The sequence below is a fragment of the Misgurnus anguillicaudatus genome, chromosome 12 (assembly GCF_027580225.2).
Source record: "Misgurnus anguillicaudatus chromosome 12, ASM2758022v2, whole genome shotgun sequence".
Classification (NCBI taxonomy): Eukaryota; Metazoa; Chordata; class Actinopteri; order Cypriniformes; family Cobitidae; genus Misgurnus; species Misgurnus anguillicaudatus.
In genome coordinates, this window is record NC_073348.2 from 41233390 (window position 1) to 41250578 (window position 17189).

The following is a 17189-nucleotide window of genomic DNA, read 5'->3' on the forward strand; positions in this document are numbered from 1 at the left end:
GCCGCCATATTGGACCAGACAACATATAGAATTGAACGAGGAGCTGAGGTTTATTTGAATAAAAACACTAAAACTTTTAAGCTTCTCAACTAATCTCAATGCGTTTTGATCAACGTCGAGTACAAAAACTCTTAGTCCGTTTTTTTGTAATCATAAAAAAATAGATGAACATTCACAGTCATTAGAAATTCAGAAGTCTCATGCTTTGTCAAACATTGATTTTGGTTATTTTTTCTTGTTTAATAATTGTGTAGACATAATATTGTAATATAATTTGAAGCACACATTATTATTTTTTATAAAAAAAAAAAAAAAAAACGAATCTCCCAGATCAGTTCACTTCTGTTCAGTGGTGCCCGGTCCAATATGGCGGCGTCTAAGTACGGCTGTAGCTGTGTCTCGTTTCTGTGCGCTGCGCCCCCAGAGGTCACATTCGAAGGCTGCATACGTCAGAAGACTCTCTCGTTTCCGAATGCGACCTTCTTTCAAAGGAATTCAGAGGATGCGTGAGATATAGGACGCTTCTCAAATGGAAGGCGACATCCTCCGGAGGTTTTATTTTAGAATATTAACAATTATAAAGTGTAGTATTATATTTAGTTAATCGTAAATTGTTGTAGTGACTTGCGAATGTAATGCTCAATTAACTGAAATAAACCAGGCTGGATGACGTATGCACCCTCCGTAGGATGCAGCCTTCAGTTTGAGAAATGGCTGTATCATTCGCTGCTGCAAATAACACACAGTTCCTTCCGTCGCTGTGAACAACATCATTTCTCAACATCTACACACAGCTGTAAATACTAGCGAAGGTGTTTGGTTTTAAATGTAAAAAATGGTGTTGAAATGTAAAAGTTGTTTCAAGTTTTCAAATAGTTTTATCTTAGTAGATTATATAAGGTATATTTAAATGATCTTACACAGATAAATGAGGCATCTTTTTCTATATCAAGTAATATAAACCTATTAAAAATGTTTAGACTATTAATGAAGTTATGCACATTTGTTTTTGAAAAAATAATGAACAGTGAACACTAATTTAAATAATGATAACATATGTGATGTGTGGCACTTTTAAATACAGTAGGATCAATGATTAAAACAGCTCACCTCAAATCTCTGGTAAAAACGTGTAACATTTAACTATATGCTCCTTATATCTTTAACAGATATCTGTTGAATGTACCTTATCTGTCCATATGTCCTATGAAGGACGTCTCCTTTAATTCTAGGTTGAGGAGGACCCTCAGTATACTGCTTCCTTCAGAGGACACAACCTCCAGAGGATGCAGCCTTCTGAAACAAGACACAGTTAGTGATGTACTCAATGTCTAGGGAGTCTTAGTAGTTTAATACACAGTTCAAACATTTACGGGCGGTTTCCTTGACAGGGTTTATCTTAGTCCCAGGCTAAAATCCATGTTTGAACTCACATGTTTGTACAAACATCTTGTACTCACATAAACCTAACAAATATTAGTGCCATTGTTTTGTCCCAAGATGCACACCAGTAATGTTTTTGTAAGGTTTGTTTACTTAAATGTCTTAATATAACTAAGGCCTAGTCCTGGATTAATATAAACCCTGTCCTGTAAAACCGCCCATAGTCATATAATCAAAATGAGCAAAAAAAAAAAAAAAAAAAACAGAAATCCAAAACCAAGTTCCATATAATCCAAAATGTTGATCCTAATCCAAGTTTTTCTAGGAAATAATGATATTGTGTAAATAGTATTAGTGTGGGTGATATTAAAGGATTTATTGTATATTTGGTGTATATGTCTTTGAGAGAATAATATTATTGATCATTTACTTAAACTTATATTTCAGTTTAAGAGTAAATGCAAAAATGCAAAAGTCAACATGATGTGCTATAAATTTAATTTTAATGTTCACATTAACATCCAAAAACAATTTTGTTCAATACTGTCAATATATGATAAACACACTCTATATAATATTACTTGTGTCTCATGTCTACAGCTCGGTTTACATTTCATGTATTTTTCTACGTCAATTTGACCTCCAAAGTAATATTTACAGCACATGATGTGACAATAAACACTTTAACATTGATCTTCCATTATAAAAGCAGCGACTCTTATCTATGACACCGACGGAGAAATGACAACAAAATAAAAGTCTTTTGGTTATTTCCGGTTTTCCTTACATTTGTGATTACAGAGCGGATTTTATTTTCTGTATTCATATCTTATAAACGCTTTGATATGGCGACGTTTTTCGGTGAAGTTTTATCGGTTTACTCGAGAGCTGTTGAAGAAGATGATGATGATGATTTGACGAAAGAAAACGAAGAAGATGAACAAATCCGACAAGAAATAGAAGAGAAGAGGTAAAACATGTAACAGTTACATAAAACAAACAGTTAACAAACACATTCTTCATGATTTATTAAATGTGATGTATTATAGTCAAAGCGATTTATTTCAGCGGGTTTTTAATGTTGTTCTAATAATCGAGACTTTACTTTCAGTTTCACTCTCAGACTGCACGTGTACCTGATTTATTGTGTTTCTTTCAGGTCAGTTCATGTGCACTGGACATCAGACAATGACACGAGATCATATTCTGATCTGATTATAGCTGTGGGACCAAACGCCACAGGTGAGACTTAAATCTGCATTCACAGATCAACCTTAAACTCAGTCTGAATTTACTCTCTCCATTTCAATTTAATTAATGTGCTTTATTGGTGTTACAATGTATTGCCAAAGTATTAACAGTGAATATAGAACATATGAAAACAAATGTGTGTGTGTGTGTGTGTGTGTGTGTGTGTGTGTTTATTAGGGTTCATCTCAGCGTATGTGTTGAGTTCTGGATGTTGGTCATCAGTCGGTTGGGTTTCTCTCTGGAATGAACGCAGTCAGAGATCCAGTAGGACAGACACCGCTGCTCCAGATCCTGGAGAACCGGCCTGTATTCTGTACCAGCAGAACCAAAACCCATCTGTGAGAACCTCAACACTTCACTATCTTTTAGGGTTGCAAAATTCTGGGAATTTTCAAGGCTGGAAACTTTTATGGGAATTTAAGGAAATATATGGGAATTAATATGAATAAACTAGGGTTGCTCCGGTAAATGCAGATATACACTAATAATACGTGGCTGATAACTACTCTGAGTCGCACAGCTGATATTATTCACATCTATTTTATGTACTATGACTTTTGATCAGTAAGTCCTTATCAATCTGAAATCACTGTTAGTTATAGTCGATTATAACATGCATTTAAAAAGCAACACTCGTCAAACATAATCATTATACATATTCTTTATTATCATGAAAATACCTGAAGAACATCAATATAAATATATCCTTAAAGGGATAGTTCACCCAAAAATGAAAATTCTGTCATCATTTACTCACCCTCATGTTGTTACAAACATGTATAAATGTCTTTGTTCTGATGAACACAAAGGAAGATATTTTGAGAATTGTCTATAACCAAACTGTTCGTATTCTTTTTTTCCTACTATGGAAGTGAATGGTGTCCACTAATATTTTGGTTCCTTTTGGCATTTCACCGTAATTCATTGAGAAGCGTAACAAGCATCATTGGCTGATTTATCGTGCACTTCTAGAATAAACTGCAGAGATACCTATAACAGGGACTTAAATGTAGTTTAAAAAAATCTTGCAGCATAAATTAGTTTAAAACAAGAAGATTTAATGCAAATTCAGTTGAATAATATATGCTCATCAAACCTGCATTTATTTAATAAGAAAATCCTTCATATTAGAATGATTTCTGAAGGATTTTTGATCAAATATTAACTAAATGTTTATTATTGTTTGTATATGATATAGTTTATATATATTCTCCCAAATTTTTATAGATTTCTGTTAAGTTTACAATTTGAAAAGTATGAAAATTCCCCAGATTTCCACACCTTTTCACCCCTAATATCTTTATAGTCAAGACAGATTGAGTGTTTAACCTGTATGTTGTGTTATTTGTCTAGGTCTTAATCTGTCAGTGCACGTACTACGTAGCTGAAGATCAGCTGTTCCAATGGACAGAAAAGGTAAACATGAATAACTCCTAATAGAGAGGTGTGTGTGTGTTTACAGTGTTTGTAGTTAATGTAGTGTAGATGTTGTGTAATGATGTGTGTGATGTTCAGGTGTTGGGCTGTGTACAGAAGAGAGGTTTGTCTGTGACTGTGCTCTCTGAATGCGTCTTGGCCGAATATAAAACCTCAGACTATGTGAGTGGGAACGGCTCACCCTTCCTGTGCGCTCTGAAGACGGGCGGATACACGGGAGCCATCGCGTGTCCTCTGCTGAAGCAGCCCAATATCATCTCTGGATTGCCTGCTGCAGGTATCACATCACTGTAGTGTTAAATACTCATGATGAGTAAAACCAACATAAAAATATAATGTGTGTGTGTGTGTGTGTGTGTGTGTGTGTGTGTGATCAGTGCTCAGTCACTGTCAGGTCCATCAGATTCCAGCCGTTGTGTATCAGTGTTACAGTGATGTCTCTCATCCCGACTCTCTCACTATGGAAACATATAAATCTGCTCTGGTGTGTGTGAGTTCAGCAGTAAAGGTCAGTGTGTTACTCATACACAGAGTCTTGTGCGCTTTATTCAACATCTGTCGGGTCAAATCTTTTCTCTGTTTGTTTCAGTTGGATCCGAGTCCGAGTTCAGAAACTCTGCAGAAGTTCACACGAGTCAATGAAGTTCAGAGTAACTTGTACACATAGATGACGTGTTGAATAGAGCTACAGAAATGTTTTCTTTGCGTTTATTAAAGATGCCGTGTTTTACATGTTAAGTGCTGAGAGTGTTTCTTCATGTATATTTTAGTTTGGACACACGATGGAGCCACAGCTCCAGGACAGATGATGAATCATTTATCTCTTTCTGCTAAACACAGTCTTGTTAGCTATGACTTGATTATTCATTTTAGACTTATTGGGGTTCGGTTAGTTACAGTTTAATTTGTTTAAGTCAAATTTATTCATATGGGTCAATTTCCCGAACAAGGTTTTAGATTAATCCAGGACTAGGCCTTAGTTATGTTAGGACATTTAACTAGTTTTTACAAAACATACCTTACAAAAAACAATACTGGTGTTCATCTTGAGACAAAACATTAACACTGATATATGTTAAGAGATGTGTCAGTACAAGATGTTTTTAAGTAAAGCAGCTTAAACATGCATTTTACAGGGTTCCCATGAGTCCTTGAAAGTTTGTGAATCTGGGGAAATAATTCAAGGCCCTGGGAAGTTTTTGAAAATATACATGCATAGATACAGGTCATTGAAAGTGCTTGAATTTATTTTATGCAAGAAGTTTTCTGGAAAAAATCCATATTATTCCCTGTGTAGTGTAGGATAATATCATAATTCTAGACTTTTTAAGCACACATGCTAAACTGTTCACTTTAAATGCTTATATCTTCTGTATGTGAATGTTGATTCATAACAAAATGCTTTTTTGCATAGTTGTGTTTGACACATGAAAACGTCTCGGGTTACGTATGTAACTGTTGTTCTCTGAGAAGGGAACGAGACGCTGCGTCTCTCTTTTCATACTTCCTGCGTCCCTGTAACGCCGTCTTTGGCAATATTTCAAATAGTGATATACTTCCTGACCCCGCGTCGCCCTGTCTTTGTCGTTAAGCTTCACCATTGGTTAAATTTGATATACACATTCAGACGCACTTACCCCTGGAGACGTCCCCAAAGTGTCACCGCAGTGACGCAGCGCAAGTTCCCTCAAAAGGGAATCTTAAAATCTTAAAAGGTAACATGATGTAACCTTGCTCTCACTTGAAATGTGTCCCCACATTAAGTCCTTGAATTTGAGGGTATTGAACCTGGAAAGTCCTTGAAAGGTCCTTGAATTTGAAGTCAACTAAGGTGTGGGACCCTGATTTTAGTCTGGGATTAAGATAAACCCTGTCTGGGAATTCGACCCAGAGTGCTTTTTACAATGTTACATAGTTTCAAAGTAGAACGGTTTGAAATATGTTTCTCCTGATTCTGGGAAACAATGATATAAAGAAAATGTTAATTATATGTTCACGTCTTAAACTATTATAAACATTTTCACTTATTTGATGGTCCAGATGCTTCATAATCTTACAGCGAATCAGAATGTGTTTATGATGGGTGTATTTGTTCAAATGTTACACAAACAGATCAAGGGTTTGAGATCTCTCATCTGTCCATGATCAATGAAACATAACAGATAAACATTCAGTGAGATATTTCACAATGACGTTGAGCGTGAAGACGTTTAGTGAGAATCTAAGTGTCTGTGTCAAAGCTCACCTCCTACGACCTGATGTTACTAATGACACGCTCACATTCGTGTCTGCGAGTTCAAATGAGGAAAACCAGAGTTTCCCAAGACTGCTAACTATCAGCATTAACTCATATCTGGTTTTCTTTCATAAGTTTGTACTCGAATGCAAAGAGGATATGAAATCAGAAGAGACTTTATGTTGGTTAGGGTGCAGCTCATTTTAGTCTAAATCTATGAGATTGACAAGTGGCTGCTAACTGAATAACTGGAAATGAATTTTCACTAGTTTTGTCTTCTGCAGTGGAAAGCTTTAGGTCGTTTTTGGGTCATGGGTTGGTTCACATTATTACCTCTAGTATGAGCACTAGTTATATCTGTTTACTCAGGAAACAGCACTAATAAAGGTGTGTCAGTGGAAATCCGTGCATTGATACACATCTTAAACAAGCGTTTATATCCCATCATGCACCTGAGCTAAAGGTCAGTACAGAAGATGAAGTACCTGCGAGGTGATAAATGCAGGTGTGTCTGTCTGCTTTATTATCAGTGTTTTATGTCACAGATTAATAATTAACTATCATAGTAAAGTGAATGAATGTTTGTGATATCAGATGTTGACATGCGTCAGCTCTATAAATGTGACCGCAGTACATGCAGATCTGGATGTGGTTAAGGGGAAGTCAAGCGTCTCTGTTGCGTAAATGTTCAGCGTCATTCATGTTAGAGCCCATCAGAGAAGAGTTTTTGCTCTTAGTCTCTTGATCTCATCTGTGTTAAACAACCCATTAACCTGACCTCTTACTATTACTAGTACTGTAGCAGCCTCATGTAATACACAGAATAGTTGTATGATACTCATGCATGCAGTGAAGCACATTAAACCAGATGCTGTATCCCATAATGCACTGCGAACGACTTTTACTCCAGTATTAAAAATGATCCAGAAGATCTTTTTGATTCAGATTAAATTATTATATTTAGAAATTCAAAGAGAAAACTTTAAGTAATTGTACGTCACTGAATGAGACCTGAAAGAAAGTCATGCACTTTATTTTGAACCATCTGCATGTGTTTGATATTTATTTTGAATGAATGTGTAAAGTATTCATTCAGTTGTTCCTGATCATCAAACAAACTCAATCTTATTTCATTATAATCTCACACGTGATCTGTATTTCAGTTTGTTTAATGTGTTGTGTGAGTGACGTCTTATTGTGGCTCCTCCTAAAACTCTCTTACAGTAAATGATGCTTTGAGTAATTCACACTTCCTATTAAAGCTGTCAATCATTTGCTCTTTGTTTGTGTCTCAGTTCTTCTGTTCTCTATGTGTGTGCGTGCGTGTGCTGTGTGTTATTGTGTGTGCGGTGTGTGTATGTTATTGTGTGCTGTGTGTGTGATTGTGCTGTGTGTGTTATTGTGTGTTATAGTGTGCTGTGTGTGTTATTTTTTGCTGTGTGTGTTATTGTGCTGTGTGTGTGTGTGTGTTATTGTGTGCTGTGTGTGTGTACTGTAGCCAGAGGCTGTGGATACCTGAGAAAGGTTTGGTCTGATAATAAGACTGCTCGTGTTGAGACATCACTGTTTCTGCTCTTGTATGTGATGATTAGATCTCAGTTGTGTATTGATGATGATGATGATGATGAGGATGCTGGGGTCTGTTGAGGAACCTTGTAGAGAACCACACAGATCATTTATCATCTCCATAGCAACCACCTGACACCATTTCTTCTTAAACACTCAGATAAACCTTTCAGTTTCTGTTGGTTTCTTCTCATGATGGTTATATTTCTCGTGTCTTCAGCGCCCGGTTGCCATGACAGCTTGACGTATCAGCAGCTTTTTATTACATTATGTGGGAAATGCCTGATGCCATTAAAAATGTGTTTGCCTTTCAAAACCTCATTAGTACATGTTGTGTTTGTTCTCTATGTTACATAATAACAGAACAGATTAATGACTTACTGAGCTGACATCTTACTGATGATCACGGGTGATGATATACAAAATAACAATACCTCAAATACAGTAACCAGAAGATAGAAAACAACTTAACAGAGATGCAAAAAGCATTGTGTTTTAATAAGTAACGCATTTCACTGAAAGAGAGAGAGACTGCAAAATGAAGCCATTAAAATCCAAGAGTTAAGGACTAAAACTAAAATCAAAGTAAAGTTGAATGTTTAACCAATAAACAAAATCCATTCTGACCTTACAATCCCATATGGCCAAAAAGATCTTTTAAAATAGTCTTAAATACATTTTGTAGAAAGTAAATATAAAAAATATTTTTATATTTGAAATATATTTAGTTTTATCCTTAATATATTAACATTTCAAAATGTATTTCAGGGGCAACAAATACAAATTGTACAACCCATTTAGCAAAAAATATATTTTTCCTGGCCAAAATATTAAAGTTTGTATAAAATGTGTAAGTATATTTTTGCAGATGAGCTGTTTAAATTTAATTTCAATCTTTTTAAACCTGTTATGTTTGGTTATTTTTTTGTATATTTTGAAAGATATTTTAAAATTACATTTGAAAATATATTTTTTGGTTAGGGTGTCTTGTGTGTTTACCGTCGAGACACAAACAAACATTAATCTTCACTGTCATCAATATAAAGAGATGAGAGGAAACATTCACACCTAACACACAACACTTTCTTACTTTATCTTCTTCTTCATTTTATGTGAAAGTCGTTTTTTTATATTTGAAGAGTTTTGTTGCAAAACAAGATAATCAGAAATCTCGTTTTTTGGTTGTGCATTCCAATTAACATCAATTCATCTGCAGTTGGTTTGTTTTGATTTAAACCTTCATAACTTAAAAAATACAGCTAAGTAGCACCATAAAACAAAATAATAACACAATAACATAATAATAAACATGTTTTGACAAAAATGTTAAAAACTGATTTATCTTGTTTTGCAACGAAACTCTTCATTTATATATTTTTAGTTTTTTTAGTACCTCAATTTAATATCAACCTAATACTTCTTGTCATTACTTCTCTATGTTAATATTGTAATCATACTTTAAAGCTTTGCTTTCTTGTGTAAGTTACACTGACAAAAACATCTAATTGTGTGATTGTGTGTTTACTTGATTGTGTGTTGTAAAACTTCAGTGCTCAAATGTTTTTATGCTGTGATTAAAAAAACTCAAATGCTGCAGAATTTAGCTGCAACACAAAAACTCACACATCACACAAACACACACACATGCTCACGTCATTAATGAAGTTGTGTTTTATGTTTATTGATGTTATAACTTCAGTCTTTATCAGGAATCTTGACTCAGCTGCAATAAAAACTCTCTCTGTGTGTTTGTTGAATGTGAGTCACACAAATCGTTTACTGCAGTGAAGGAGATTCATAACATCATGTTCATCTATTCACACACACAACACATATTTACATATAAAGAGAGGATTTATTCGTTTAAGAGAACGACACACAAAGCTGTTGAATGTAAGGGTACATGTGTGTGTGTTTGTGTGTGTGTATGTTAACAACATAAAGATGCTTGTCTGCACACGAGTGTTTCTCATGAATCAAACACAATCCACCCGCAGGCAAACCCGTCTGAGTCACCACACAAATACGCACTCAGATATTCAACACGTCTTCACAAGTTTAACATCATTCCTGGGAATTTCAGCTCATTACAGTCAATCGTACAAACTTAACCCTCATCGGTTATAAAAGCTTCCAGGGTTTTGTGTAAAATAATGTAATTAAATGATACTGCAGTGAATTAATGAACACTGTCTGTTGTTGTCTTATTGATCAGTACGTTTCCAGTTTACACTTTTATTAGTTAAAATACAATATGAAACCAAAAATGTTTCAAACTTGATCTGAGAAGCAACTTTTATATATAAAAAAAGTATCAAATACAAAATATTGTACATCACATGTGACAGATGACTAAATAATAACAGAATAATCATCTTTAAAAACAATAAGAGACATCTATAAATCACTGGACTGATATAATGAAGCACATTCAGAGTTTCAGTAGTTTTACAGTAAAACAGTCCCCTGCAGTAACGTGTCTGCGCCCTGGTTAACGCAATAAACATTCACTCATTTGAGGAAGAAACCAAAAAAGAAAGAAAATAAAGTTGAATATTACAAAATCTGAATCATGCTTTTCATAAACCCCTTAACTGGTGCTGTCCTGTGAGCGGCACACCTGAGTTTACTTCAATATTTTGCATGTATTTTATACAGTTTTTTTAAACATTCAACAGTAATAATAATGAAGTTACACAGTAATTTATTAATTTGTGACAAGAGTATGCAGCAAACCATTGACACCTAGTGGCCGTTGGTGGTAAAACCACTAAAAGTGTAACACAAACCTTACTTTTTGTGATCATTTTATGTATAACATATATACTTTATTACATTATTTATTACAGTAAATGTAAACTTCTATAGCAATTTATTTAATATTTTCACCTCCAGACACTTTAAAGTGTATTTGGCTTTTAGACCAAAAAATGTTATATTATTTTAAAGATGCACATCACCACTCAAAAAAGGCTGCGTCAGTTAAGGGGTTAAGAAGCTGCAGCACAAGACTTCATCTCCTACATCTTGTCCTGTGAGTTTACCGCGGTAAACATCAAACCTAGAATCTCACTTTGGCCTGAGCAATAAAAACAACAACAACAACAACAGTAGACCAGCTATACTCATTAAAGTCATCAAATAAATATACATAACATCAACTAATTTACAATAAACCAACACATTGTGGTCACAAAATATACATAAACAAAACAACTGAGAATGTCTTTTCATCTCCTGCAGGAAAAACCCTTACAGTATGTAATAAAGCTCTCCATTATGAAAGGAGATGTGCGTCAAACAAAAAACTGAATCAACAAATCAATCAGACAAGAGTTACAACATCCCTGCAGGCTAAAGCTCACGCCCAAACATCTGTCAATCTCCAGGCACAAAACAGCTTCATGTAAACACAAGCAGATCTTCTGTAAGGCAATCCAGACTCAATCCACTCTGTTTAAGGATAACTTCATAACTCATATTGATCACATCGCTCTTTAACAATCTGCCAGCAGAAATAAGAGTCCACAGCATGACTGAGTGAACAGCATCAAGCTATGAAGCAGAAGTAGATGATTTCAAACGCTGCCGTCGTCACAAACAGCAGAGAACCGCGGCGGTCGAAGGCGCTTTAATGCGTCAGCGAGAGCAGACGGTGATGAAATGCACCACAAACTGAGACCTTCGGTGAGGTCCTGTAGCACGACACCAGAGGAGCTTCTCATCCAAAAACATCTCAGTCATCCGTGTCAGGCTGAACTCCCAGCATGCCGTGCAGCTCCTCCACAGTGTAACCCAACAGATTCTGCAGGTCGCAGACGAAGCGATACACGTAACGTTTTCCTGACGTCTTGTGAATGATGTTTTTATCGTAGTAATAACGAAGTCCCCGACTCAACTTCTCGTAGTTCATTTTGGGTTTGTTCTTCCTCTTTCCCCAGCGACGCGCCACCTGAAGCACACAAGAGAAGTGATGTTACACCACAGCATCCACTAGATAATAAACCGTTGAATTGAAAATAAATGTCATGGTGCGTTCACAGCAGACGTGTATGAAGCGTAAAGTGCAAGTGATTTACATGTTAAGTCAATGCAAAGATGCGATAGATAAACTCAAAATGTTTAAGTGTCTAACTACACGTTTTATTCGCGTCTGGTATTAACACATAAAACAACAGTTCGCTGTTTCTCTTCTGCCTCGATCTCTTACCTCATCTGGGTCGGTGAGTTTAAACTCCCAGCCGTCACCGGTCCAGCTGATGATGTTCTGACAGGTGGAGTCTGTCAACAGCTCCAGGAGAAACTGCCAGAGTTGAATGGGACCGCTTCCTGTAAAGGTCAACACCACAGAAATCAAACACAGACCATTCTTTACAATCAGCTGCTAGTAAAAGATTAAAACCACCATCTGGTTTAGCGGCTTAATGAAACTAACCTGTGAACCCAGCGAGCACAGCAGCCGGTATCACCGGTTTGCCCTGTTCCAGCGGCTCGTTCCTCTCTTGAACGTAGTCTTTAAAGGACAGTCCCTGTTTGCCGAGGCTCAGCGGGGTCACGCCGAACTCTTCCTCAAAGCTGTCGTAGGACGGGACGCGCTGGGCGTCGGCGAGTGAAGAATGGCTCCCCCAGGACCGAAGAACGCTCTCGGGAGTCTCCAGGCTCTCCGCAGACGTCTGGTCACGTGATAAGCCTGCACAGATATCAATGTCAAATATATTTAGTGGCTTAACATTAGCATGACCTCATAGAAACGTTACACCTCGCAAAGTCTGCAAATGTACCTGGAGCGTCGAGACGCGGAGCGCATTTGGCACCAGAGAAGTCGCGACTGACGTAGCTCACGCTGACGGTGCTCAGCTGTGGTTTGGGATACAAAGAGATCTCGGGCTCTGATGACAGCACGGCGGATTCATCGTTCGTCTCAAAGAGTTCCCGGAGCAGACTGCTGCAGTTATCAGGAACCGTCAGAGAACGTTCCTCCAGACTCAGAGCTGAACACAGAAACACATCCACCCCATAAACTAAACTTGTGTTTCAGATTTCCTGTAGATCATTGCACTCAAGCGCCTTTAATAAGAAATGAAAACCAGTATTAACTCCTCAACACTTACCGTTACAGTTTCTGCTGGTCCAGCTGGAGTGAGATGGGCGAGTAAAGACTTGAGCCTCTTCATTCTCCTGACAAGCTGCAGAAACACAAAAGCCATCAGCGATCTCACACTTTACGACGTGCCGACACGGCCAATGCTCGTGAGAGATGTCTCCGTTACCTCTCATCATCTGCTCCATGTGCTCCCACAGGATGTCACCAACAAAATCTGGAGCCAGCGCCAGAAAACCGTCCTTCCCCAGATCACACAGCTCACCGCCGCTCATGTCAAAGTTCATGAAGTTGACGTTGGTTAAGCTGAATTCACCAGACGCCCAGATCAACCACTGCAAGACGTGCTGCTTGCTCCATTTCCTCGGGTCTACAGAAGAGCGAGATTTTATTCAACACAATCCTGTTGTGTGTTAATACTTATATGTGTTCAGGAAACAGATGAACACTCACTGTCGGAGATCCCACAGAGACGTTGGACTTTGGAGAAACCTTTGAAACTGTCCTTCAGAGCTTGACTCATGACGGCTTTACTGCAGGGCGTCAGCAGGGGTACGGAGCACACATCTAAAACAACACAATCTCACGTCAACCAATGGAACCAAGTGTTACGCGATTAAGGCTGCAAATGGGCGGAAAGTTTCCGGAAAAACTTTACATGGGAACTTAATCTGGGGATTATTGGAAATATACCAAATTGGAAATTTAACAGGAATTTATGGGAATTATTTGGAAAAGTATATAAACTCAATCAAATACAAACATAAATCAACATTTTGTTTGGTCATAAGCAGACATGCAAGGTAGTACAGGTGTTAAAAAAATTACCCTAAACTTTATATCGGTAGTGTGTATTGTTATAAAAGGTTTTTAGTTTAAATTTTTTTTTTATTTTGTATTCATCAAATAATCCTGATACTTGTGCTCATCAAGTCTGGATTTATTTGATCAAAATCATTCAGAAATCATTCTAGTACGCAGTCTGTTGTGTGCAATTTTTTCGAAATCCCAGTTTATTCCCATTAATTCACATATATTCCTGTTAATTCCCATTTCCAACCCTACACGTGATGTTTGGAGGAATATGATGGGATGTGATGGCCTCGTTTACCCTGTGAGAAACAGTCCAGACCAGAAGGAACTTCCTGAGCGGCCGGCTCGTCCTCTACCGGAGGATAAAATCCCGAGAACAGCGACCCGGGGTCTTCAAACATTTCAAACGCTACCTGACGCTGAGCCAATGAAAAACAAGAGATTTTAATGATGTAGGAAATCTTTCAGGAGAACAACATAAGCAATGTGATGAAAGAGTTTACACGCACGCGCAGGCAGACACACACACACACACACACAGACACACACACACACACACCCTATAAACTTCACACAGTGAATCACGTAAAGCAAGATTAACACACAGAGGCAGTTCAGACTGGCACGGTCAGGGAGAAACCCACGGGACACGCCTTTGTGTGTGTGACGTCACCACTCAGCTCATCCACCAATGAGAACACATCACCATGTTTGGCCTTCCCGTTCCGTGCCAGTATGAGCTGCGGGGGCGACGGCTGACCTCCAATAACTTTACAGCGGCCATCGTCTCGTCCAATCAAATTACAGTACAGGCATCCGTCATCATATGGTGTTAAAACTACTCTGATCTACACTAACAGCACAGATGTTCACACACAACACTGATAAGGAATTTACACACACACACGCACACACACACAGGTAAATGAATGATAGCATGAATTAAAGTGAAACAGCTCATCTCTCACCTTCAGTGTGTTTCTGTATCCACATAACATAGTCTCCATATTACAGCAACCTGACACACACACATACATGCTTCATTACTACACATCAAACACAGCAATCATTTAATAATTATTGTATTTAAAAGTCTAAACGCTTTAAGAAAGAGTAAAAGTGTTTCTTCTGCAGTTGTGTATCATTGTGAGTGCATCTGTCACTTATTCAGTGGAAATAAAGTTTTAGAGCGTCAAACACAATATTGTATCCATTATAAACTTACATTTCAGCTGTAAACACGTTACAGAGACGGACTCAAAATAATACAAACCGATTATAAAAGCAACTGTTGTGCGCGCTTAATACTAACCTGTTGAATCCTCGCAAAAATCGATGAAGTGAATCCGGTGTGGTTTAGTCTGTTTGTTATTTCTTAGCGAATTAATAAATCCACCAGAGAAATGAGACTTAATCAAATATTCCCAGTCCGTCAGATGCGATCTTATGTGATTTTAAGTGATCAGACTTGCGTCAGATGCGATCTTTCGTGATCAGATTTGCGTTTGCGCGTCTCGTGAAAATCTTCAGCGTTTATGCGCGTTCAGCTCGCGCGCGCTCACTGATAATGATGACAACGGTGGGAGGAGCCATACAAGTACTGCGCGCGCACACTCGACACAAGGAAATAATATTCTATATTTCATCACGTTAATAATAACAGTAACCTCTTTTATATGGCACATTGTTGACAAAGTTGAAAAAACGTACTCTTGTATACAAATAAAACAGAATTGATTCTAGACACACGTGCAGGTCTCGAGTCAGATACTTCGGCAATGTCTGTAAAATTGACCTGATTCTGAACTGGTATCTATTTTATTTATTACAGTAAAAAAGGTACATAATCATCTTAATCATAAACGCTCATTGATAGATAAACACCCAGCTAAGATATTTAACGTTCCTCTCTACTGAAAACTCCAGCTAAGACCAGCATAAGCTTGGTTCAAGGTGGCAGTAGCTGGTTTGGGCTGGTCCTCCCAGCCTGGCAAACTTGCTGGGTAAGATGGTCTGCCAGCCTGACCAGCTAAGTCCAACTAGACCAGCTTAAAAAGTGACCAAAACACAGCTAGACCAGCTTGCTACACCAGCAATACCAGCTCATTAAAAGATGTAAAGAACACTGGTAAAAAAAAACACTGGTCCAGAAGCATTTCGTGTTTCAGTTTTTTAACACTAGATAAACGATGGGATAAAATACAACCAATAGAACACATAGAACTGAATCAAAAAGTTAAACAAACATCTTAAAGATAACGATAAATATGAAATAAGATAAAACTGAAACAGTGTTTCTGGACCAGTTATGTTTACATCTTTTAGCAAGCTGACAGACCAGCTAAAACCAACTTACCAGCTTATGCTGGTGTTTGCTGGATTTTTCAGTAGTGATAAGGTTTCACTTTTTTGACATTCTTAGAATGTTAAAAATGTCCAGTTGTTTAGACGTTGTATTAACGTTGTCATTTGGTTATAAGAATGTTATTCAAAATGTTTTTAGAAGGTTCTGCTAATGATGCAATTATAATGTTTAAGGACATTTATTTATTGCAGATAATGTTTGTGAAATGTTCTAGTAATGTTACTGCAAGAACGGTTCTTAATAACTTTAAGAGAACCTTTAGAGAACGCATCTGTTAGCTGGGTATAGGTTTTTTTTGTATTATACATTGAGCCATGGATTTAAAGGGGTGTGTGTGTGTGCGTGCGTGTGTGTGCGTGTGTGTGTGTTTGCGTGTGTGTGTCATGACCATTCACACTGAATGTGTGGCATATAACAGAAGCTTTCACACCTTCATATCTCAGCATTTAGCAGCAGTTTCCTCCTACATGCCGTCATTATTCAGTGTGATCAGGGCAGTTTTCTTCACTATTGTCTCTTTAGTGTGCTCACATCCATAATAATGATGTCAATTGACCAATCTCCAACCGTCTGTCAGATTAACACGGTTAATGTATAAGAGTTGATCTGTAAATGAAACTTTACTGATGGGCCTGACCCATCACTGTCTGCACACGTCCACATGTTAAACTTTGGACCAGAAACTGCCCTCTAAATATTTTTTGTATTAGTAATGGGAAAAATGCTTTAAGCAGTTGTTATAACTTTAAGACAGCGAATTTGGTGAAGTTAAATTTTACAATAATTGTTGTGCTTCTCAGCAATGTTATTAAGGGAGAGAGGTGGTGAAAGTATCAAGAAAAAACATGATATAAAAGCTAATGTTTTAGACAGAGATATATTTGTATTGTGATCAATAACTCACAAGTGTGCTCTATCAATACCAGGTGTAATTTTGTACAAATTTTGTACTGAAACGACTTCAGTATAATTTCACTTTGAACATAAGATGTTCTTTTTAAACCCATAGATCAGACGAAAGTAACAGTACAAGGTAG

At 37.3% G+C, this 17189-nt stretch overlaps 2 protein-coding genes across 2 annotated transcripts; one reads left to right on the forward strand and one right to left on the reverse strand.

The window, feature by feature from the left end:
* The first annotated feature begins 2111 nt into the window (after nt 1–2111).
* Nucleotides 2112–4809, forward strand: psmg1 (proteasome (prosome, macropain) assembly chaperone 1). The gene is made up of 7 exons (XM_055207332.2): nt 2112–2353; nt 2543–2625; nt 2812–2972; nt 3988–4050; nt 4150–4348; nt 4449–4579; nt 4661–4809. Exons 1-7 carry the CDS (start codon nt 2229–2231, stop codon nt 4736–4738), a joined length of 840 nt encoding a protein of 279 aa, XP_055063307.2. The 5' UTR covers nt 2112–2228; the 3' UTR covers nt 4739–4809.
* Nucleotides 4810–9708: 4899 nt separating this feature from the next.
* Nucleotides 9709–15344, reverse strand: ets2 (v-ets avian erythroblastosis virus E26 oncogene homolog 2). The gene is made up of 10 exons (XM_055207330.2): nt 15100–15344; nt 14756–14805; nt 14086–14206; nt 13428–13541; nt 13144–13344; nt 12985–13059; nt 12655–12864; nt 12309–12563; nt 12084–12202; nt 9709–11825 (listed from the first exon to the last, which is right to left on the reverse strand). The coding sequence occupies exons 2-10, from the start codon at nt 14792–14794 to the stop codon at nt 11610–11612; spliced, it is 1350 nt and encodes a 449-aa protein (XP_055063305.2). The 5' UTR covers nt 14795–14805; nt 15100–15344; the 3' UTR covers nt 9709–11609.
* Nucleotides 15345–17189: the final 1845 nt, after the last annotated feature.

What these genes read in the sequence shown, in the direction of transcription:
- psmg1 (XM_055207332.2), top strand. Translation starts at nt 2,229, where the DNA reads ATGGCGACGTTTTTCGGTGAAGTTTTATCGGTTTACTCGAGAGCTGTT. An exon ending in AGCAGAACCAAAACCCATCT is followed by an intron (nt 2,973 to 3,987) that starts GTGAGAACCTCA and finishes TTATTTGTCTAG; the next exon opens with GTCTTAATCTGTCAGTGCAC. An exon ending in CTCTGGATTGCCTGCTGCAG is followed by an intron (nt 4,349 to 4,448) that starts GTATCACATCAC and finishes GTGTGTGATCAG; the next exon opens with TGCTCAGTCACTGTCAGGTC.
- ets2 (XM_055207330.2), bottom strand. Translation starts at nt 14,794, where the DNA reads ATGGAGACTATGTTATGTGGATACAGAAACACACTGAAG. An exon ending in GATACAGAAACACACTGAAG is followed by an intron (nt 14,207 to 14,755) that starts GTGAGAGATGAG and finishes TCATTGGCTCAG; the next exon opens with CGTCAGGTAGCGTTTGAAAT. An exon ending in TCTCTGTGGGATCTCCGACA is followed by an intron (nt 13,345 to 13,427) that starts GTGAGTGTTCAT and finishes GCTCTTCTGTAG; the next exon opens with ACCCGAGGAAATGGAGCAAG.